Source organism: Martes martes (assembly GCF_963455335.1).
Source record: "Martes martes genome assembly, chromosome: 11".
Taxonomy (NCBI): domain Eukaryota; kingdom Metazoa; phylum Chordata; class Mammalia; order Carnivora; family Mustelidae; genus Martes; species Martes martes.
The window spans coordinates 37794-61220 of NC_137899.1; the positions used below are offsets into that span (position 1 = coordinate 37794).

Genomic DNA, 23427 nt, shown 5'->3' on the forward strand with positions numbered 1-23427 from the left:
CCTAGGCACAGAACACTCTAGACCCACATGAGTGGTTTGGGACCACTGGGTCAGGGATAGCAATCATTTTGTGTGAAGTCCAAATAAATAATGAGTACGTGTTCATGCAGAAGAAAATCTACTTAGGGCAAACCAACTCAGAGTGCTGAGGATAGGAAAACGAAAGGGGATCACTGTGCTTACAGACAAATAGAGAACTGAAGCTATAGGGTACTAACAGATGTCTCTACATCAGTTTAATTTGTAAATTTAAAAAATGTGTTCCTTAATTTGTTTCTAAACAACACAAAGTTCTAAAAAATAATCCCTTGAGCCAGGCAAATAATCCTCATTTCATTTCGACGTCATTAGGAACACCAGTGAGATGCTCTTGGATGTCATAACTGGTAGGCCCGAGTGTAGTTTAGGAGCCAGGTGCATTCATGATATTTCATTGTTATGCAGACATTACAGACTGTGAGCTTCTTTGTATGCAAGTTTAATAGGTTTATATTTCTTAGTAAGGCAGCTATGGAGATATATTTTTCAGCTCTCCTTTTCAAAAGAACCTGTTTTGAGGGTCATGGGAAAGTGACAGCCTCCAGCCTCGGTACCTCTGGGACTTTTGGGCCCCCAGTCACCTCCATCCTGGGGCCATATTCTGCCAAGGCTTCTCTCAGCCAATGACTGGATGGTGGAGCGGGGCTCTCCTGGCCTGATGTGGCATCTCCCTGGAGGGTGGCCTTTACTCTGGACTCCGCATCATCCTGGCTGAAGCTGTCTCTGAACTGAAGTCAAGTCCGAAGCTCTTCTTGTCCCATCCTGCCTCATCCTGTCTCCTCAATCGTCAGACCTGCATGGAAGTCGGAATGCTTTCCACTCCTATTCCTGCTTCCTCATTCTCCGCAGACATCTCCCTGGCAAATCACTCATATGACTGATTCCATCCCAGCATGTCTTTCCAAGAGAATGCAAAGTGATTAACTAAGAAAAACTAGAAAGGTTCCCCATTGGGCTCTTCTGGACTCCACTGATCATTAAAGGTGGGTCCTTTTCTGGAAAAGGACCCACCTCTGAGTGAACAGTGACACTCAGCACTACTCAACATTCAAGGCAGAAAAGCAAGGACTGGTTTTCACTTCAGATAGTGAATGACCCATTGCAGATACATACAACAGAACTTGGGAACAATAAGGGGCATCTCCAATGGGCAAGACATGCTTTATCAAGATTTAACACAGGCAAGTCATGCAGATCTTAAATATTACAGACTATATATATATATGTATATATTTCTCCAAACCTAGAAAGTTCTTAATGATTCTTTTAAGCTTAAAACATTGCATGATTCATGCCAGATTAATTCTTCTCAAGGATTTTAAAAATTTGTTTTTATGTGTGATTTTCCTTTTCTTACAATGCAAAGTAATTCATCCCAGTTAAGAGAATAAATAGGCACAATATATGTCTCCCTACACTCTCCCTTTTCTCCCTAGTCTCCTAATCTAGATGAAAACTGTCTGGCAAGGTCTCTAATTTACCAGCTAAGAACACTTACAGCACTTAAAAGGAAAGAGGGTTTTGCCTCTTGGAACTTCTAGAAACCACTCCCTCTGTCTGCAGCCCCCTGCCCACAGTTGGTTACCTGGCACAGCCCACCTCGTCTCTCATGTCTACACAGATGACCCTCCACAGGAGACCCCTGCTTCGATCCTTCATCCGAGGTAGCCCCCTCGGTTTGTCTAAATAAAATTATTTTCCTTTGTTTTCTGCCTTAGTAATGAAGGGAATGAAGATTAAAACATAGAGAGATCCCATTTCCCAACCAACAAGTTGGACACAATTAAAAAGAGCGACACCATCAACTCTACATAGCAACACGGACCTCCAGAGCCTTTTAACTGCTCATGAGGATGCAGCCACCTCAGAAAACAGTTTGTTGATGCTTCGTAGATGTGAAGATGTGTCAAATTTTGGACACAGCCATTCTTACTGTATATACTCTAAATTTCAGCCCCGTCTCCAAGATCCTGAGAAGATGCATAGCTGTTTTCACTGTAATATGAAAAATGGGGGAAAGACCCAATCCAATCAACTAGAATGGATACATTTGCTTAATATAATTTTATGATGAGATATAATAAAACAATGACCATAGACCACAATGAAAGTCTATGAGAGTTAATATTATCAACATGATACTGAGCCAGAAAGCAAGTCAAAGAATACACACAGTATATGATTCCCTCTATTTGAAGTTCAAAGTATGCAACTCAAAGTGATAGCTTCTTCAGCCATATATTCCCATCAAGTAAACTATGAGGAGGAACAATGGGGATAACCAACAGGATGGGAGTAGAGATGGACCAATAAAGGTCTGCAAAGACATGGCTGAGTTTTCTTTCTTAGGTGGAGGAGTTACGCATGGGTGTTCCTTTATTTTTATCCCTTACGTCTTCCGCATAACTTACACCCCTCATTTTGTAAGCTTTAAAAATAAAGCAAAATAATAAAGTCAACCAAAAACTAGGGGAAAGGAACGTAAGTAATAACAACACCAAAAAGTAAGCGCTATCTGCTAGAAAGTATTACGCAGGGCACAGGAAACATTCCAGGGGCTTCTTTGTGTACCAGAATCAAAGCTTTATTTCATAACATCTTAAGGATTTAGTGAGATTTTTAGCTTTTGAAATGGCGTTTCTCTGCTGCCTCCCTGTTATCCTGTTGACAACAAGTTAGTGCCAATACAAGTACTTCTGATGGTTCCTAAACCTAAAATGAAAACATAAAATTCTATTTCTTCCTTGATACATGTCCCATGACTATTTTTCTGGAGCTGGACTGTGGTTGTCTCCATACATATGGATCTCATGCCATCATGTGGCTACTCCGGGCCCCTGGGATGTTGTGGCAAAGACTCTTAGAATCTGTGACCCTGAAAAGCAGATGGGAGAATGGAGTCCACAAGAGCTGAAAGGCTGCAGTGCGTCAGACCAAACGTGTGTGGCTGCAGGCCAGTGGGTCTCTGGGTTAACAACCTTGGGGCATATGTACAGTAGCCAGAAAAGGTTTTGTTTTGTTTGGTTTGGTTTGGTTTTAAGATTTTTTTTTATTTGAAAGAGAGAGAGAGCATGAGCTGGAGTGGCAGAGGGAGAGGGAGAGAGAACCTTCGAGCAGACCCCTCTGAGCATAGAGACCGACTCGGGGCACAATTCCACGACCCTGAGATCACGACCTGAGCCAAAACCAAGAGTCAGATACTTAACCAACTGAGCCACCCAGGCGCCCCCAGAAAAAGTACTTTTAAGGAGCTAAAATACACATTACTGAAAAGAAAATTAAAATATATAATTGTGTTCATATAATTTTAAATTCAGTTTTTATACATATAGTAGAAATGCAGTAAAAAACAATTCCCTATATGTGTTTGTACAATATGCTCCTTTTTCATAACCCAACTGTGGGGATTGTAGATATTCATGTTGAATAACCAAAATGATAGTACCTTACAGAGCATTGACACCCCCCTCCTCGTTGCCCTTTCCAGGGATTCCTCTCTGAAGTGTTACCCAAACCCTCCTCCTTCAATACAATGGTATTTCCTAGGCCTGGTCCTCACCAAGCTCCTCCTGTTGTCATCCTCCACGGTCTCTGCTTCTGTAGGGGTTAGGGCATGGGGAGTTAAGGGCAAACAGGACAGTTGAATAAAAGGCGTGAGTAAAAGGAAACAACCAGATGACTCCATTTTAGAAATCCAGGTGAAATGGGGCTGTCTCTGATTGTAACACCTGGATGACTGGAGTACAGAGGAGAAGGGAAAGATGATTAAAGATGTCTGCAGTTGGAGAGGACAGCAAAATGCCTCAGAGGCCCTGGAACCTCCCTCAGGACTGAATTGTGAGACACCAAGATGGCAGGTCAGACTGAGCCTGGCAGGTCATTCTGTGTAGACCCCTTCTCACCTCAGGCCTTTTCTCTTAGTTATTAATTTTCTCAGTTCACATTTTTATTTGATAGAAAATTTGCTCTTGCAGCAGAAATGAAAAACAGACAACTCAAAACGTTTTCAGAAACGTGAAGAAATAGGAAGAGAGACACACACCTTCACTGGGGGAGGAAGCGAAAATTTGTTTCAATCCTTCCCTTCTCCTAAGAACTTCTCATTTGGTCTCCTCCAAGTCCTGATCCATCAGAACGGCCCCTGTGCCCACACCCCTTCACACAGGCTCTGCCCTTGAACCCAAGGCATGGATGGACAAGCCCTCATCCTCACGTCCTTCACCTCAGCTCCTCTACGATCTGGGTACTGGTGAGACTCTGATAATACCACATTTCTCAAGAGGAGCCAGGGAAGGCTGTTCCCAGACCCACCTGATCATAGAGAACATGTGTGTTCTGAGTGGTATCGAACCCACTGTAAAACAAAACAAAACAAAAGAAAAATACATGAGTCATAAATGTCTCATCCAAACTCCTTCCATTTCTTTCAGAAAATCTTTCATAATGGTGTAAAAAGAAACTATTTTAAAAATCTGATTTACTGGAGTGTTTTTGCTTTGCTAGATGCATGGCCTCACTGTTCAACTACGAAGACAGAATTCTTCCCTTTGAAACTGGCCTCTCAGTCAGCACCCTGATCTATCCTGACGATGCCCTGGTAACCAAACGTCATTCTTGACAACAATGGGGACTTTTTCCTCTACTGGTCCAGTAGTTTGGGGGTGGAGACAGGGCATTTGATTTTCTAAAAAAAGATGTGGTGCTTTGAGAAGCGCTGCTTTATAAGATGCCCTGTTTATTTCCGTCCTCGTTATTGTGATGCTCACCACGTGGAGTCATTAGAATCATTCCTGATAACAGAACTGAAGAGAGAGAAGTTACAAGAAGTCTCACTCCCTCTAATTCCTTGATCTTAAGTTGTGTCCTGTGCTACACGATTGCTGGTCATGAGAATATACATGAACCCCTTACCTCTAACCATCCGTCTGTCAAGAATTACGAATGTGCGGTTTGAATGAATGAGAGATCCTTGTGCAGCCCTCCCATAATTAAGACACCAGGTGTTGTCTTGAGTCTGATGTCGTGGCAGAAACCGAGCTCACCCACTCCCCCAGAGGTTGGTGGAGTGACAGCTGCTGCTGACAGCACTTCTCATTAGACCTTACCTGTAGCATGCTTGGATCATGATGCGATACTTAAAGTCGTCTCACAGGCTCCTGGTCTGATTGAACTGCACTTAATTTGAATGTGTGAATATTAATTTGAAAAGTCATATTGACTTAAAGGATAGAACTTTTTCCTGTAGGTTCAGAGATGAAGGATCCCTTGAGAAACCTGATCACTCCCAGGACTGGTGACTGGCACTCCCTGGCCCCAGGTGCTTTCTGGCTGTGGGCCAGAGACACCAGGGCCTTATTATGTGGCATGTCGGTGGGGCAGCTCACAACATGGCCGCTGGCTCCTTCCAGAGCAAGTGCTCAAGAGAAGGAGGGCCAGGGGGATGCCGACGTCACGTTGTGACCTACCTTGGCAGTGCTGTGTGTGTGCTTCTGCTGTGTATTTGTTAGAAGCAGGTCATTCAGCCTAGCCCATGTCCAAGAGGTGGGGGGACTACAGGGGGTGGGGATACAAGCAGATAGGGGTCATTGGGGTCACTTTCGAGGCCGCCTGCCACAAGGACATTTTTGAAATGCTCCTTAAATTCACAACATGAGGTAGTCTTCTCCACGTATTCTTCGTAAAGTCTCTTTAGTTAGTTTTAACATTAAACCGACATACACTGTGACTGACCTTAATTGTTGGCACATTATAATAATTTGGGTAATGCAGTTGAAATTTTTTATTACTTTAAACTTAACAGTTGGTCCCCTGGTTTTCCTATAGAAAAGTTTTTAAGATTTATGTATTTATTTTAGAGAGAGAGACCACACACATGAGTTGGGGGAAGGGCAGAGAGCGAGACAGAGAAGCAGAGTCCATCCCCACACAGAGCCCGACGAGGGGCTCCAACTCACGACCAAGATCATGACCTGAGCCAAAATCAAGAGCCCGATGCTCAACTGACTGAGACAGGCACCCCTAGAATTTGTTTATACAGAAGATTTTAAACAACCTGAGGGTTTTGAAGGGGCGGGGGGGGGGGGTGGGAGGTTGGGGGAACCAGGTGGTGGGTATTAGGGAGGGCACAGACTGCATGGAACACTGGGTGTGGTGAAAAAACAATGAATACTGTTACGCTGAAAATAAATAAAAAATTAAAAAACAAAAAAAACCCAAAAAACTGTTTAAAGGCTAATTTTTTAACTTACATTTATACTTTTTAGATCTTAAAATCAGAGAAGAGCATTGTTCATTTTACTTTAGGGTGATGAAGGGATCATCAGAAACTTTCTTATAGGATGTATTTGCTCATAGAACATTTATTTCACATTGCACAGAAGAAGCTTGAGGTGTTTTCTCTGAAGACAGGTCTGTTTCTTCTTCCTGGGCTTGGGTCACTCAAAATACATCCACCACTGGGAAAATCGCAGGCCGAGGGTCAGACGCCCCCATCTGGGCTCCCATGAATTCCACCCTAGTAGCAGTGAGCACAGAGGAGAGATGCGTAGGGACAGCTTCCTGCCCATGAACACACATGCGCCCTAGAGCATCTCCTGGGCTGCACGAAACCTCATTTTCCACTTTCAGCAGAGTAGGGACTTACTTACTACAGTCTTACTACAACCCCAAGAACACATGTGATTAAAGACAAATTCGCATTCATAAAAATGAAAACATTTTGAACTCCAAGAACTCATTAATAAGTGAAAAACAAGTCCCAGATGGGAAGAAAAAATTTTGAAAACACATGTATGATAAATTACTTGCATCCCAAATAGATTCTAAAAGCTTGCAGCTCAATTATCAGAAGACAAAAAGGCAATAAAATATAAGCTAAAATGTTGAATAGATGTTTCATCAGCGCACATGTATATAGAATGGCCAACGAGCCCGGGGCAGAATTCTCAATATTTTACCCATCAGAGAAATGCAAATAAAAACCACAATGAAATGCCACTTCATAATCGCAAGGATGACTACAGCAGAAGAGACAAGGATACCTGGGTGGCTCAGTGGGTGAAGCATCTGCCTTTGGCTCGGGTCATGATCCCGGGTCCTGGGATCCAGCCCCACGTTGGGCTCTCTGCTCAGAGAGGAGCCTGCTTCTCCCTCTTCCTTCTGCTCCCCAACTTGTGCTCTCTTTCTCTCTGTCAAATAAATAAATAAAATCTTTTAAAAAATAAAGTGAAAAAATATAAGTCAAGAATGAGCATTGGAGAGGCTGAAAAGAAATTGGAACCCTCATTCATTGCTCATGGGAACACAAAAAGATGCAGCCACCGTGGAAAACAATCTGTCACCTATTTGAAAATGAAGACGTACATTTACTAGATCACCCAGCAATTACGTTCCTGAATATCCATCCAAGATAAATGAAAATATGTGTCTGTACGGAGACATGAGCATGAATGTTCATGGCAGCATGATTCAGAAGAGCCAAAAGGTAGAAATAATCCAAGCGCCTATCCATCCTGCAATGGAGAAGAACCTCAAAACATATCAGGCTAAGTACACTTTTAAAAAGCACAGACTGTGAAATTCCATTTATATGAAATGTCCATAAAAGGAAAGCCTGTAGAGACAGGAAGTACATTAGCTCTCACTTAGGCTTGGAGTGGGAATGAAGCCAATGGCACGGGAGCACGAGCCTCTCTATGTGGTGATGGGAATGCTCTCAAACAGAACGGTGGTCACAGTGGCGGCACTCCACAGTGACTAGGCACTACCGACTTGTAAGCTAAAACTGGGTGCCTTCGGGATGTAGATACATCTACTGGCTCTGGATGCTGTGTTAGCGAGGTACGTATGAATGTGGTAAAAAATAAGGTAGTAAGGGTCAGCACTGCTGTGACGGGGGGCGTCTGTGTGCTTGATATATGGGGGCTAGTCAATGAATTGCCGTTGCCTTAATTTTGGATTCAGCCATTATTTCAGCTTCTTACCTATTATGCAAGACTGTGATCCTAAAAGCCAGTCCTGGATGTATGTTCAAAAAATGGAGGAGATGCCCAGGGGGCTCAGTCCATCAAGCATTCAGGTCTTGATTTCTGCTCAGGTCAGGATCTCAGGCCATGGGATCCAGCCCTGCCTTAGACTCTGTGCCCAGTGGGGAGTCTGCTCAGGATTCTCTCTCGCTTTCCCTCCGCCCCCCACCCACCCTGCGCTCCCTCTCTCCCTCTCGCTTTCAAATAAATAAATGAATCTTTTTATAAAAATAGAGGGCTAACCCACACTTTTTGCCAAATTCTTGTGCTACTTGGATAAAAAATATGAAATTTGTGTATCATCACCAACCGAAGGAATTATGCCTATGGTTTAGCTAAATCTTATCAATATTTGAGATTATTTTCCCTAAATTCCAATCCATAAAGTAAAAGCTCAGTCATTTCTGTTAGCAGTTTTCACTTCACAGTGAAACCAAATTATCTAATAGTATTTGCATCCACCAAATCTTAGGAAGCCATTTATATTTTTAAAACTTTGGTGGTTTTCTTTTATAATGCTCTTGTGAAATAAAAAAATAAATAAAAAACCCTTTTAGCTTCCAGTCTATAATTAGAGATACAACCAAGAAAAGAAATAAAAACTCAAACCCCAATAGCAGAATGAATTTTACAGGCTAATTAGAAACTTTGAGAGCCTCAATTTTTAATTAACACTTTCCATTTGCAAATTAGCTATAAAAAGTGGTTGTATTTTGCTGCCCTTCTCTCTGTAATAAGTATACTTTAAATAGTGAATTAAAAAAACAAAAAGGGAAAAAAATAATAATGCAAATATTTTGCTTTCTTTATGTATTCTTGTGCATCTCCTCCAAACTTCCTGCCTGCTTCTTTTCATTGTTCATGACTAATCCTCTGCTAGAATGGGGGTCACACAGGGAGAAAACACCAGTGACACCAAAGCTCTGAAAACAACCGTAACAGGAACTGTCATGCTAAATAGCAGAATTCTGTTCCATGGTGGAGTTCCTTAGCTCCCTGTGAGAAAAAGGCAGGCATCGTCCCGTGCTTCAGATTTCAGAATAAGCCATGAGAGTGTTGGGTGCCAAGAACATTCCTAAGTTGATGAAAATCTTCTTTCTGACTTATTTAGATAAACCCTGGGATCATCTGTGATTTCAGGAGGCAAGAAAATATCTTCTGAATATGGAAAATTAAGAAATTTAAGGTGCAGGAAACCACAGTACACAGTGGGAAGCCATGGGCGGAGTTCAGGTCAATGTGTCTGTTGAGGAGCAGGAGGGAGAAGAGGAGAGTAAACACGGGGGTTGGGAGAGGAGCTGTCCATGTCCTGCTGACACAGGAGCACTCATTAAATTGGGTCTCGAGTTCCCCCCAGGAGAGGAGGAGGTGCCCCTCAGTCTAACAGTGACCTGAGACCCCCACCCTCTATCTTTCCCCACCCCCTCTGGCTTATTGCTGGGAACATTCCAAGGACCTGGTAATGCCGTGGCAATTTACCTTCTCTTCTGGGTGGTGGCACTGTGCCCCCCGCCCCCTGCCCGGATATTTATTGTTCTAGCTGTCTCGGTTCCCTTTCTGGGAGAAACTTTTCACCCCCTTCGTCTGTGAATTTTTTTTTATAAAGATTTTATTTATTTATTTGACAGACAGTGATCACAAGTAGGTAGACAGGCAGGCAGAGATAGGGGAAGCAGGCTCCCTGCTGAGCAGAGAGCCTGATGCGGGGCTCGATCCCAGGACCCTGGGATCATGACCTGAGCCGAAGGCAGAGGCTTTAACCCACTGAGCCACCCAGGTGCCCCTGAACATACAAAAAATTTAGAAAATGGAGAGATGAGAACATACCATGTTCCACCAACCAAAGATATTCAGTTACTCTTTTTCTAAATAATATTTTTCTCAATATATTAGAAAAAATAAAGATTTTTATTTATTTGACAGACAGAGATCACAAGTAGGCAGAGCGGCAGGCAGAGAGAGAAGAGGAAGCAGGCTCCCCGCTGAGCAGAGAGCCCGATGTGGGGCTCGATCCCAGGACTCTGGGATCATGATCTGATCCGAAGGCAGAGGCTTTAACCCACTGAGCCACCCAGGTGCCCTTTGTCCGTGAATTTTTGGCAACCCCTTCCATCCCCCTGATCTTCACAGCAGGTGCCACATTGTAAAGTAACACCTGATCCCAGGCGGGATGACCTGGGGAAGAGTTCTTCCTGAGGAAGTTAAAATGGGACTAAAATGCTTCCCTTCCCCGCTCCTGTGTGATTCATCTCCTGGACAAAAAGCAACCTGAGATGGAAACATTCATGAAGGAAAAAAAGTGCCATGCCACCCAGACGTGTAGTAATGAAGCACACTTGCAGAAGGGGGCAGAGAAAAGAGAGAATTTGCTTTTTCATTGTTTCAGGACATCACAGTTGGATCTTGGTACCTTTTAAGAACAGATTATTATTTGACATGTTTCTAATACCAAGATTATGGTTGTAGCAAATGTCCATCGGATGTCCATCGGGCCCCCTCCTCTTTTTTTGTTGGTAGGATGTGTTCCCTGAAAGTTTAAAAACAAACTCTTCTCTTCATCTAAATATTCAAGCTGATTTCATGTTGAAGCACAGGATTTACTGCTGTTGGGCTGCTGTTACGCGCCTCTATACATTGCAGGACAAAGCTCTCAGACAGTGATTTTTTTAGCCAAATGCTACCCTTCTCAATGACAGATAACAACAACAACAAAATCACTGGACATTAAATCTTTTCTTACCGGTTGAATGACATCTTGCCTTCTTGTCCTTGCTAGCCTGCATTTGACAAATGAATAAGAAATAACTTTTATTCTTTAAGGACGAAGACCTTTGGAATTTTTGTGCCATTGCATAAACTTACCTCTCCTCACTGGCAGGATTGTGTGTATATTTTTTTCACAGATCATGTAACATTTTATTGTCCCGAAGTATTTACATGTCTGACTCCCATCTTAGACAGGGAGGTGCCACTATCCACTGGTGTGCACAACAAAACTGAGTCAGCAATGTGAGTAGAGTCTGGATAAATGAGGTTGAATGAAATGAGTTGGTTCCAGAGGATTTTTTCCCCTAACATTTTCAAAATTCCCTAAGAATCTGATGTCAACTACATGTCCCAAACACTGAAGATCAATTTCTTCTTCATGGAATACTCAAATGATCTTTGTTCTCATGTCACCCAATTGGCCCTCCCATTCTCTGTGCATTTTTTTTTTCCAGATCTGTGTTTTATTTTTCTTCACACAGTTGGAAACTTTCATGTTTCAGAAAGTCCCAAGTCTCAGGATGGAATTCTTCCCCTTCTCCTTTGCTTTTTTCTAAGGGCCATAAACCACTCCCCTTAACTCTGCCTCTCCCATTTTTGTCCTACATAGTCCCAGCCAACTCATTCCCACTCTTCTTGTCTGGAATCACTCAAAGAGTATGTGTGGCTGGGTTTCCTCCCGCCAGTGCAATCTCTTGGGAAGGACTGTCTCTCGCCTGCTCTGGATTTTGGTCTCGACCTTTACTAAAAACTTTTAGGACAGACACACTGCACAATGCACTCACTTTATCCTGGGTCAGTTTCCTGCAGTCCTTAAGAATATTATCTTACACCAGTCAGAATGGCCAAAATTAGAAAGACAGGAAAAAAAGGTGTGTTGGAGAGGATGTGGAGAAAGGGGAATCCTCTTACACTGTTGGTGGGAATGCAAGTTGGTGCAGCCGCTTTGGAGAACAGTGTGGAGATTCCTTAAGAAATTAAAAATAGAGCTTCCCTATGACCCTGCAATTGCACGACTGGGTATTTACCCCAAAGATACAGATGTAGTGAAAAGAAGGGCCATCTGTACCCCAATGTTTATAGCAGCAATGGCCACGGTCGCCAAACTGTGGAAAGAACCAAGATGCCCTTCAACGGACAAATGGATAAGGAAGATGTGGTCCATATACACTATGGAGTATGATGCCTCCATCAGAAAGGATGAATACCCAACTTTTGTAGCAACATGGATGGGACTGGAGGAGATGATGCTGAGTGAAATAAGTCAAGCAGAGAGAGTCAAGTATCATATGGTTTCACTTATTTGTGGAGCATAACAAATAACACGGAGGACAAGGGGAGATGGAGAGGAGAAGGGAGTTGAGGGAAATTGGAGGGGAGACAAACCATGAGAGACTATGGACTCTGAAAAACAACCTGGGGGTTTTGAAGGGGTGGGGGGTGAGAGGTTGGGGGAGCTAGGTGGTGGGTATTAAGAAGGGCACATATTACGTGGAGCACTGGGTGTGGTGCAAAAACAATGAATTCTGTTACGCTGAAAAGAAATAAAAAGAAAAAAAAAGAATATTTTCCCTGTCCACATGCCAAAGTCCATCCCCTTTGAATCAAGGTTCCCTTGATAATATTGCTCGAATTTCCCTCTGATCAGCCCCTGGCCTTACCTCTCAACCACGCCAGATTCTCTGCATCTTTTTATGTTTTCCCGTTTGGCTTTCATATACCCTTCCTCTTTTGAGAACACTTCTCTTCCACAATATCTCAGTTAGCATTGTCAGGATTCGAAGCTTATCCCTTGCCTGTTTTGCGGTGGTGGTCGTTTGCCTCCTTATTTGTCCTTTTCTGGGCCTAGCTCTGTTAACTTTTGCTTTATGCATTTCAAGACTGTGTTAGGTGCAGACACGTTCATAGTTGGATCTTCCTGACGAATCAGACATTTTGTCATTAGGTAGTAACCACCTTTATTCATAGGAAGGTTTTTGTGCATTAAGTCTGCTTTGGCTTCTCTGGGGGAGGGGGTTGTGGAGTGAGAAAGGCCGAAAAAAAAATCTGGGTTTCATCTCCTCAGTTCTGCCCTGTTCATCTCCTCAGTTCTGCCCTCAGTTCACTCACACTCATGGGTGTAATCACTAAAGCTGATGCATATTCCCTCTGCAAGTCATCATGTGTCTATGGTCCACATTTTACTTTGTTGTATTCCATTTTTAATTTATTTTATTTTACTTTTGTTTATATTTTTATGGTCCATATTTTAAATGATCTGACTATTCTAAAAAGCATTTACTTTGTGTTTTCATTGTGAAACATGTGGCCAAATGTGCTGACATGCCCTTCTTCTCCATGCAGCGACAACAGAGAGAGAGAGGAGAACAGCTTAGCCTTTCAGCTGTGGGACCCAGCTCCACCGGCACTGTCCCTTTATTCACACACACATGAAAATACTTTCACCATCATTGTGCAGTATCTTTCTAACTCGATGTGACATCACCACATACATAGGGGGAGAAAACCCAAAAACATCAGGGTGATTATCCTTTGAAAGGATGAAATGAAGCCCACTGCTTGGAAAAGTCCTTCTTCCTTTGAACTGTGGGTCTTCCCTGAACATTTTCAGATGCACCAGTTCAACAGAGACTTTGCAATTAATAAATCCACACCTGCCCATATGTGAAAATCACAAACAGATGAATACTTAATTAGAATCAAACAAAAGAGCACTTAATCAGGACATTTCCAAGTTTTTTACTATTCAAATTTAGCCCAGCTAAAGCTATTTAAAAGTTACAGGTACGGTCGTCAAACTGGAAAGAACCAAGATGCCCTTCAACGGATGAATGGATAAGGAAGATGTGGTCCATATACACTATGGAGTATTATGCCTCCATCAGAAAGGACGAATACCCAACTTTTGTAGCAACATGGATGGGACTGGAGGAGATTATGCTGAGTGAAATAAGTCAAACAGAGAGAGTCAAGTATCATATGGTTTCACTTATTTGTGGAGCATAAAGAATAACATGGAGGACATGGGGAGATGGAGAGAAGGGAGTTGAGGGAAATTGGAGGGGGAGGTGAACCATGACAGACTGGGGACTCTGAGAAAAAAACTGAGGGTTTTGAAGGGGTCGAGGGTGGGAGGGTGGGGGAACCAGGTGGTGGGTATTAGGTCATGGATTGCATGGAGCACTGGGTGTGGTGCAAAAACAATGAATTCTGTTACGCTGAAAAGAAATAAAAAATTAAAAAAAAAGTTACAGGTAGAAACAGTTTTTTTTTTAAAGATTCTATTTTTATTTATTCATTTGACAGAGAGAGAGAGAGAGAGAGAGAGTGAGCACAAGCAGGGGGAACAGAGAGGGAGTGAGAAGCAGACTCCCCACCAAGCCAGGACCCTGACATGGGACTCGATCCCAGGACCCCAGGACCATGACCCGATCCAAAGGCAGATGCCCAACCATCCGAGCCACGCAGGCGCCCCACAGGTAGAAACAGTTTTAAGGCAAATTTCCCCTTTATTTCTTTTAAAATTCAATTTATTTAAATTGAAAAAATGAGAACAGTTTACCAATTTCTTCCACCTCCCACCCCCAATGAATATTTATTTAGTTTTTAATATTTTTTGTCTTTTAATTACATGGAACTTGTTTTATTGATGTTTTATATGAGAATATAGAATATATGGCCTTGCATGGCTGTTTTAAATGAAATTGCACACACTTATACAATGTAACATTGATTGGTTTTATCTATATACATCTCAGGAAGAATTATAGGGAAATTATATTGACATTTTCAGTAACTACTATGCAAGCTTAAGAACTATTCTTGGAAGAGAAGCGAAGAATGGTGGTGAATTAATTAGGATCTGCATTCCACCGCAAGAAATAGTAGCTCCAAAACAATTAATGTTGTTTTTTTTTCATTATTAGAAGCTTATTTTCCCCTTCACATAAAAGGACAAGGGAGGGTGGTACACGGTGGGGCTGGAGCCTCATGATATGATTATGAGTCTTTCCGACAATCGTTCTAGCAGCTCAAAACCAAAACCACTCATTTTTGCTACAATTCTCATATATGTCCTCGACCCACAACTACTGTAGAGCGGGACCCTAGTAGTAGTGGTGGTTACCTTAAACTGTTATGTTTCACTCCGTTGGGTGCTGCACGGAGTGCACCCATTCTCATGTCTTCTCTCAACCTGCATCAAAGCTGAATGCACACATACTTTGTTCATGCATCAAACACCACTGACATTGCTCTCATGGAAGTAAGGCTGCAGCACCCGCCGTCTTCAGGGAGTCCTGCCTAGACGCTGCATTGACAGTCATGTGGCTCTGGACAAGATGGAAACAGCTCTGCTTGGGATAAAGAACAGAGCTCTGAGTCTGGAAGCAGATCAGTGCAGTATATGACATTTGTGGCTGCATTTTTTTTAAAGAGAGGAAGGGTAAAAGAGGAAGGGGGGAGGGACAGAGGGGAAAAGGGAGAGAGAATCTGAAGCAGGCTCCATGCCCAGCTCAGGGCTGGGCACAGGACTCGCTCTCACGAGCCTGAGATCATAACCTGACCTGAAATCAAGAGTCGGACGCTTCACCAACTCAGCCACCTGGGTGCCCCATGGCTGCATTTTGGTATGTATACTACACGTCCAGGGAATTGAGGAAAGACAGATATAAGGAAGTTGGCCCTCAAAATTGCTTCTATACCCCTAACTATAAGAGGTTTCTTAAAACTGATTTTGTATCAGAAAACAAACACCACTGTAAGTAACATTAACATTAGTAACAGCCCAATGGGGCAAGATGCAACCTGTGGTATTGGGATCCGTAAGACAATCAGCTGCTCATCTCACACAATGTTGAGAGATCACAGTTCTTTTTCAACTGGCTTTACGGAAGCTACAAGTGTTGCACTGGACCTCATAATAAGGTCTGCCATAAGATGGACGTCTTCACAACTGGTGGGCGTGAGGAGGAAGAGGCAGGAGGGCTGGAAGTCTGCTTCAGGGAACGTCCAGTCACATCAGTGCTGTGAAAGGAAGAGTGGGGTACAGTTTTCCTGTACGCCACAGAGACTAAGAGAGGGAGAAATAGACTTTCTATGTGGATGGAAATGCAGCAAACTGGTAGAAGTAGCTGGAGTCTAGAAAATAGTAGTAAACATTGTGTGAAAACGTGAATGAGATTGGCTGCTATGATTCCCAGGAAAGCCCCAGAAACCCCTCAAGGGGACCATACAGCCTAATGTACATAACAGCATCTGTATGTTCAGCACTGTGGCGTTATCACTCCAGAAGTCAACCAAAGCAAAAGGAAAATTCAATGCTGGGAGCCTGAGACAAAAATTGTAATTTACTGACAGAAGGGAAGGATTGGTCTAAATCATGAGTTTTCATTGGGCCAAATCAGGCTCAAGGAGCTCACTCAGAAAATCCCAGCAGGAGAAACAAGCCCTGATGCTATCTTGTATGGGCAAGCTCTGGACAAGTTTTTTGTTTGTTTGTTTGTTTGTTTGTTTTTTACTAATAGTTTGCTTGAAGTCTAATTTACTGTAGTGGGTTGAAGAGTGACCCTCAAAACTCCTGTCCTCTCAGAACCTCAGAATGTGACTTTATTGGCAGTAGGGTCTGGGCAACATAGTAGTACAGTAAAAAATCAAGATGAGATCCCGTTAGATTAGCACGGGCGCTAAATCGGATGAGATTGTCCTTGTAGGAGGCAGAAAAGGACACACAGAAACACAAAGGAGAATGCCATGTGGAGACAGGGGCAGAGATGGGAGCGATATATCAACAGTTCTAGAAACGTCAAGGGTTAGTGGCAGCCCCCAGAAACCAGGAGAGAGTGTGGAGCAAATGATTGCCTCAGAGCCTCCAGAAGGAACAGCCCGCCCTAGCCCTGTCAAAACCTTAACACTTCTGTTCAGGCACCAAGTTTGTGACTGTTTGTGATGGCAGTGCCTGAGGAAAGTGGCTTCGGAACTGGGAAGGAAGAATGGATGTTAAGGGAGATTCTGGTGACAACTTGGGAAGAAGCATGGCAGAGAAAGTTTCTCATTGTGAATATCGAGTTGTTGATGACCAGAATCTTGGCAGAAATACAAATATTAAAGGTGCTTCTGGTGAGGTCTTAAAAGGAAAAGAGGAACATGTTATCTGAAATTGAAGAAAAGGTCATCTTTGTTGCAAAGTGGCAGAAAACTCGACTGAACTGTGTTCTTTTGTTCGGTGGAAAACAGAATTTACGAGTGGCAAATATGGAGAGGTTTAGCTGAGATTTAGCTGAGGAGGTCCTGAGGATAACTGAAGAGATTTCCAAGCAGGGCTCCATGCAGCTCGTAGCAATGTGTGAGGAAGGAGATAAATTGAGGAGGGGTTGCTCAGCAAAGAGACTAGCACTTGACTGGGAGGTCCCAAGCCAATCCCAGTCGGGAGACGGAAAACAAGGCCATCCGTGGCTGATGAAGGACGCTCAGGAGAGAGGCCAAGCGTGAGGCTGGGCAACCTTCTGCTGAAGACATGAGCCGGGGCCCCATGGATCCACTCAAACATCTCAGCAGAGCCAGGAACAGAGATGGGGTTTGGCCGGAGGGATCTAACGGCATGGGTGCCCCATGATGTACACCACAGACCATCAAGGTTTCACGGAATGTTGTATCAGCAGAAACACCACCAGCGTCTCCTGAAGGAACAGAGACAGGAAGAAGTGAAGGGAGGCGGTCCAAAACCTGCGAGATTCTGGAAGCAGGAAGTGGGCTTCCAGAGGCACCTGTGGGAAAACGCGGGCTGTCCTTCAGGAACAAGGGAGAATGACTCCAAAGACACACATGCGGACATGGAGACAGAGGTCAGAGAGGCTCAAGGCCAGGCCAGCAGGACCACCCCAAGAGCCCTGGGGACAGGGCACCAAGCCTCAGAGGATCTCAAGCCTTAATGGCACTTGCTGTGCTGAGTTTGGACTCACTTGGTGACCCTCTCTTCCTCTCAGTTTCCCTCTGTGGACGTGGGAATGTCTTTCCCGTACCTGCCTCCCCATGTTGTTCTGGAAGAAGATCGCTCTTTTCTCTCTGCACAGGTCCACGGATGGAGTCTTTCTGAGTGTGGCCGCTACTCAGAGTCATACTCCTGCCTGACACGGATGATTTAGAGGATGAGATCTGGAACTTACGGGTGATGCTGGAATGGGTTAGGACTTTGGGGGACGTTGGGATAGGACAAAGGCATTTTGCTGGGGGGACAGGGGGGCAAATATTTACTACCTGGTAGGCAATGTCACTCTCTGTTGTTCAGAGTTTTATGAAAATTTTTTGGTCTATTTCCCCGTGGGAAATTCTAAATTGGCTTGACTAAAGGACCTCACCACTCACTAAAGCAAAAACGGGAGCTCAAAACCTGTTGGTGTTTTAACTGGGTTCGCTTTAAATGTATATATTAACTTAGGAATAACTGACATTTCAATTACACTGAGTATATCTGCACAAAATCTGTTGTTTAAGACAGATTTTCCTGGTCAAATTATTATTGATTCCTTTTCCCTTCTACCCATATTCCTTGAAAGACTCTCTGTGCATCTGTCAAGTCTATTCATTTGTCATCTTAGTTCTAGGTACTTCAAAAGATACAATGTAGAATTACTGACTTTGCTCAAAAACTGTCTATAATTTCACAGTGAAGATAAGAAGTCTGCATTTATAATTCAGATCTGAGAGATTAAGTAGTAAGAATCCAATGAAAACAGAAAATCTTCTTCAGGACCTAAAGAGCCTAGAAGCAAAGCACTCCCCTTTCGTATTTTCTGTACTATTTATTAGATTAATGCACCAATGGACAGTGGAAAGTGGGAAGAATATGGACTTTGGAACAGGCAGATCTGAGTTCATCACCCAGGAGCAGAGCTTCCAAATCTTGGAAGTAGCTTTCTTGCTCGCATAGTGGAAATACTGTCTTCTTTTTAGAGCTCTTAATGGAGATGAAAAGAAATAGTCTTCATAAAATATCTATCAAATAACACATGCCTTTTAAATTGTACTGTCGCTTCTGATACACTTTGGGCCTAAAGTTCAGTGAGTCCCTCACAGTGGACAGTCCAGGAAGGAAATATATTTATTGAAATGTACTTTTAGAGCTGTGCATCTTAACTTAGCTCATGTTTGTTACAGATGGAAATTGTACATCCTTCTTTAAAGTTATTAAATATCACTTGAAATTTCAAAGCATTAGGTTCATTACTAAAAAGAAATTGAATAAACAGAATGAAGAAGACTTACCTTGTGTGGAATAGAAGTTTTCCTCACGTAGGCCTTACATTACTTCAAAAAATTCTTGTCATATCTTTTGATTTTTTATTATTGATCTTGTTATGTAAATGAGGACCTTTCTTTCGTGTTTCTTCTCAATGGTGGTTGATTACAGATGTATCTTTTTATAGTGCACTTCAGTCTAGAATAGAATTCTGCAAAGCAGGCAAAAGTGACACAATTATAAATGCAGATTTTCTTCTGCAACTCAGCCCCAGTTAATGTGGATGATTAATCCATAGCTGCTTATCAGAAGTCCATTAAGGGTGTAGATGTCTGGAATATAATTATGCTGCAGCTCTGCGGGTAACTGTAGAACTATTGATCTCCCTTTTCTCTTCTTATTTTATCTCCTTAAAATTTTATGGATTTAACCATAAGTCCATGGCTCTCCAAAAGATAACTTATTGCTGACGGTGCTGGGGCAGGGTGTGGTCATTCCTTAATGAATTGTTTCTGAGGACCACAGACGTCTTGAGACTTGATTTGCTAAAGCGGCAGATGGAAAGTGCAGCTCTTCTAAATTCTAGTTTCTGGTGGGAAAAGCCAGATTAAAACTGTAATAGATAAAATTCACATACCATAAAATTCACCCATTTAAAGTGCACGGTGTTCTTCAAGTACAGTTACAGGGTGTGGAACCGCCACGACACTCTAATTTGAGAACATTCTCATTCCTTTCCCAAGGAACTTTACACTCATGCACAGGTATGCCATATCTTCTATGCTTCCCCCCATCCCGTGCTCACTATTACTAATTAGTAATATTATTAGCACACTTTCTGTCTCTAGACATTTTTCTCTTCTGGAAACTCGGTGCAAGCGGAATCATAGAACATACGGTCTTTTTTTTGACTGGATTCTCTCACTCGGCATAGTATTTTCCAGGGCCCGCCCAGGTGGTAGGATACATCAGTACTTCTTACACCGAATATTTCATTGGACGGTATACCGTATTTTCTGTATGCCTTCAGCAGTTGATGGACACTGGGTTGTTTCCACTTTGAGGCCCTTATAGACAATGTTGATGTGAACATTCGCGTGCAGGTTTTCCCGCGGACCTGTTCTCACTCCTCTTGGGGACGTGTTTACCAGTAGGGCTGCTGGATCCTGTGATAAATCTGTTTGACATCCTGAGGAACAAACCGTTTTCTGAAACAGATGTGTCGTTTTATATTCCTGCCGCAATGTATGAGGGATCTCATCTCTTCATACCCTCACCAACACCTGCTTCTGTCTTTTAATTTTAGCTGTCCTAGTGTGTCTCCAGTGGTATCTCATTATGGTTTTGGTTTGCATTTCCCTAATGACTAATGATTTTGCACATTTTTATGTGTGTGTGCCAGTTACCATTTGTATGTTTTCCTTGGAGAGAGGTCTATACACATCATTTGCCCATTTCCCACTGGTTTAGTTATCTTATTATTGACTTGTATGAGATCTTTACATATTCTGGAGAGAAGTCTCTTATCAGATATATGCTTTGTAAATATTTCCTCCCATTCTGTGGTTTGTCTCTACTTTATTTAATAGTACTAATTATTGGATAGCAGCACAAAGGTTTTTAATTTTGATGAAGCCCAATTTACCTATTTTTTGACTTCTTTTGTGTGTCATATCTAAGAAGTCATTGCCTGCCCCAATCGTGAAGATATATTTTTTATGTTTTCTTCTAAGATAAAGATATTGAATCGAATGTGTCCTCTAAGACATCTAAGACACACCACACTGAGTGTCCTTGGATGTTAGTTGATGATGGAGAGCGGGTCCTCCAGGAGGAGGGAGCCATCCCTGGGACAGGAAGCTGCATCCATGAGGAGAGAAGCCCCGTCAGTGGCAGGGACAGTGGTGGAGGTGAGGGAGCAGATAGGAAAGGAAAGGACTCTGCCAGGCACAGGTCAGAAGCACCAGTGGTCACGACCTCAATTTTTAAGAAGAGGAATTTTAAGACTATGCTTGTCGACTCAACATTTGTTGAGCAATCCGGAAACCTAATTAGAAAAATGTGCTGTGCCCCCCCACCCCGGGTGGGGTTCCCTTCAACAGGCAGCTGAGGCAGGGGGATGAGAACTCCAGGTGGGTGGCCGAAAACGTCCTCCCCAGGGAAACCCAGAGAGTGAGACCCCGGAGTGCAGGTGTGAGGGGTCGCCACACCCTTTCCTCCTCACTGTGGACACAGCTTTGTGTCCTCACTGTGCTCTAAGAGCCTGTCCCTGACCCAGATGCTCAGGCAAGTGAGGGTGGGGGCAGATGGTCCCCTGGGCACCCCCTGAGTTCCTTCAGCGAGCACGGAGGCTTGCCTGAGCAAAGTTGAATCCCCATTCCCACTTCTCAAAGCTGTCACATTCAGACTTTGGTGGTGTTAATTACAAGTATGTCCAATATAGAAAGCTAAGCTAACAGGGTAAAGAGGTGAACTTGAAGCACTTTGGAAGTAAAAGGACTGAGACTTTAACTCCTCATTACCGGAGTTGGGGTTTTGAAGGGCATGTGTTTCTGCCTAAATCATTTCGTATTTCCCAAATATTTTCCTGTAACCATGAAGAACTTTTAATCAGAAACAAAGTTTTAAAAATTACAGATGAGGAAATTCCATATTACTTCAGAGTTCTTGATCTTTTAGCAAAAAGCCGAATCAGACGGATGGGACCGGGTCCCCCCCGGGACTGAACGGGGCGCACGTTTCAGTGTTTGCCATATAATAGTTCACCGGTCCCAGACTCCACCGTGGCCAAGGTACCAGCGTCGGGCACCTGCAGGACTGAAACGTGGACCCCCTCTCCGGATCCCACTTGGTAGGTTTTCCCGAGTCCACATTCGTGTCCTGACCTGAGTACGTCTTACTTGTCCGCGGGGAGAGACCGCCCGGTGGGACCGCCCCGTCGCCCGCCCCGCGCAGGGGCCAGGTCCGCAGGCGGTTCTGGTCCAGGAAGAGCGGACGGCGGGGGTGCTGGTGTCGCACGAGAGCAGGGAGGGTAAGGGACCTCGTCCACGGGGACACAGCCCGCCTCCTGGCGCTTGCCGCGGCGGAGACGGGACTCGGCTGCTCGCGGCCGCGGTGCTGCTGGTTCCAGCCGGGCCGCCCCGGGGTGCAGGCGGCCTCGCACCTGCCGCGGGTCCAAGCGACGAGCGCGAGGGACGTCTGCGCCCCTTTGCTCAAGGTTTTACCATCTTTCTCACAGTAAATCAAAGACATTTTTTCTGGACTTCATAGCAAGAAAAATATGTGAGTATAGAGAAGATATTGGCATTATTGATCCCTTCTCGTTATTTATGATATTTGCTTTTCATCCAGCAGTTGTTTGTTACTCGTTGTCTAAGATATATTAAGTAGATAAACTGTTTTTGGCTTATTTTTGCTAGACTTTAATAGAAATAATTCGAGCTGTGAGCCGCTCATATTACACTTTTAATATCTTCTTTTTTTTCTGGCTCAGATAGTCCAAATTTTAATTCTTTTTTTTTTTCTTTTCTTTTTAAGCAGACTCCACACCCAGTGGAGCCCAAGATGGGGTTCGAACTCACCACCCTGAGGTCAAGGCCTGAGCTGAGATCAAGGGTCAGACACAACCGACTGAGTCACCCTGCTGCTCCCCAATTTTAGATTATTTAACTAGTTCAGAGTACAGATCCTTTACCTCTTTGGTTAGGTTTATTCCCAGGTTATCTTCTGGTTCTTGGTGCTATAGTAAACGGAATCGATTCTCTAATTTGCCTTTCTGGATTTTCATTGTTAGTGTGTAAGAAAGCCACTGATTTCTATACATTGACTTTGTATCCTGCCACGTTACTGAATTGCTGTATGAGTTCTAGTAGTTTGGGGGTGGAGTCTTTCGGGTTTTCCATATAAAGAATCATGTCATCTGCGAAGAGAGAGAGTTTGACTTCTTCCTCGCCAATTTGGATACCTTTTATTTCTCTTTGTTGTCTGATTGCTGTTGCTAGGACTTCTAGTACTATGTTGAACACGAGTGGTGAGAGTGGGCATCTTTGTCGTGTTCCTGATCTCAAGGGAATGCTGTCAGCTTTTCCCCATTGAGGATGATATTTGCTGTGGGTCTTTCATTGATAGATTTGATGAGGTTCAGGAATGTTCCCTCTATCCCTATACTTTGAAGCGTTTTAATCAGGAACAGATGCTGGATTTTGTCAAATGTGTTTTCTGCATCAATTGAGAGGACCATGTGGTTCTTCTCTCTTCTTTTATTGATTTGTTCTATCACATTGATTGATTTGTGAATGTTGAACCATCCTTGTAACCCGGGATGAATCCCACCTGGTCATGGTGGATAATCTTTTTAACGTG

The 23427-nt window shown here is 43.4% G+C and overlaps 1 protein-coding gene across 1 annotated transcript in view; it reads right to left on the reverse strand.

Annotated features, from left to right (window-relative positions):
• LOC308352114 (spermatogenesis-associated protein 31E1-like) overlaps positions 1-22317 on the reverse strand; it is a gene marked incomplete at both ends in the record, with an annotated part of 35218 nt that extends 12901 nt beyond the window's left edge. Inside the window, one exon of the mRNA XM_080818170.1 lies at positions 21966-22317. Within this exon, the coding sequence (XP_080674296.1) occupies positions 21966-22317 (352 nt within the window). The remainder of the gene's footprint in view (positions 1-21965) is intronic.
• Positions 22318-23427: the final 1110 nt, after the last annotated feature.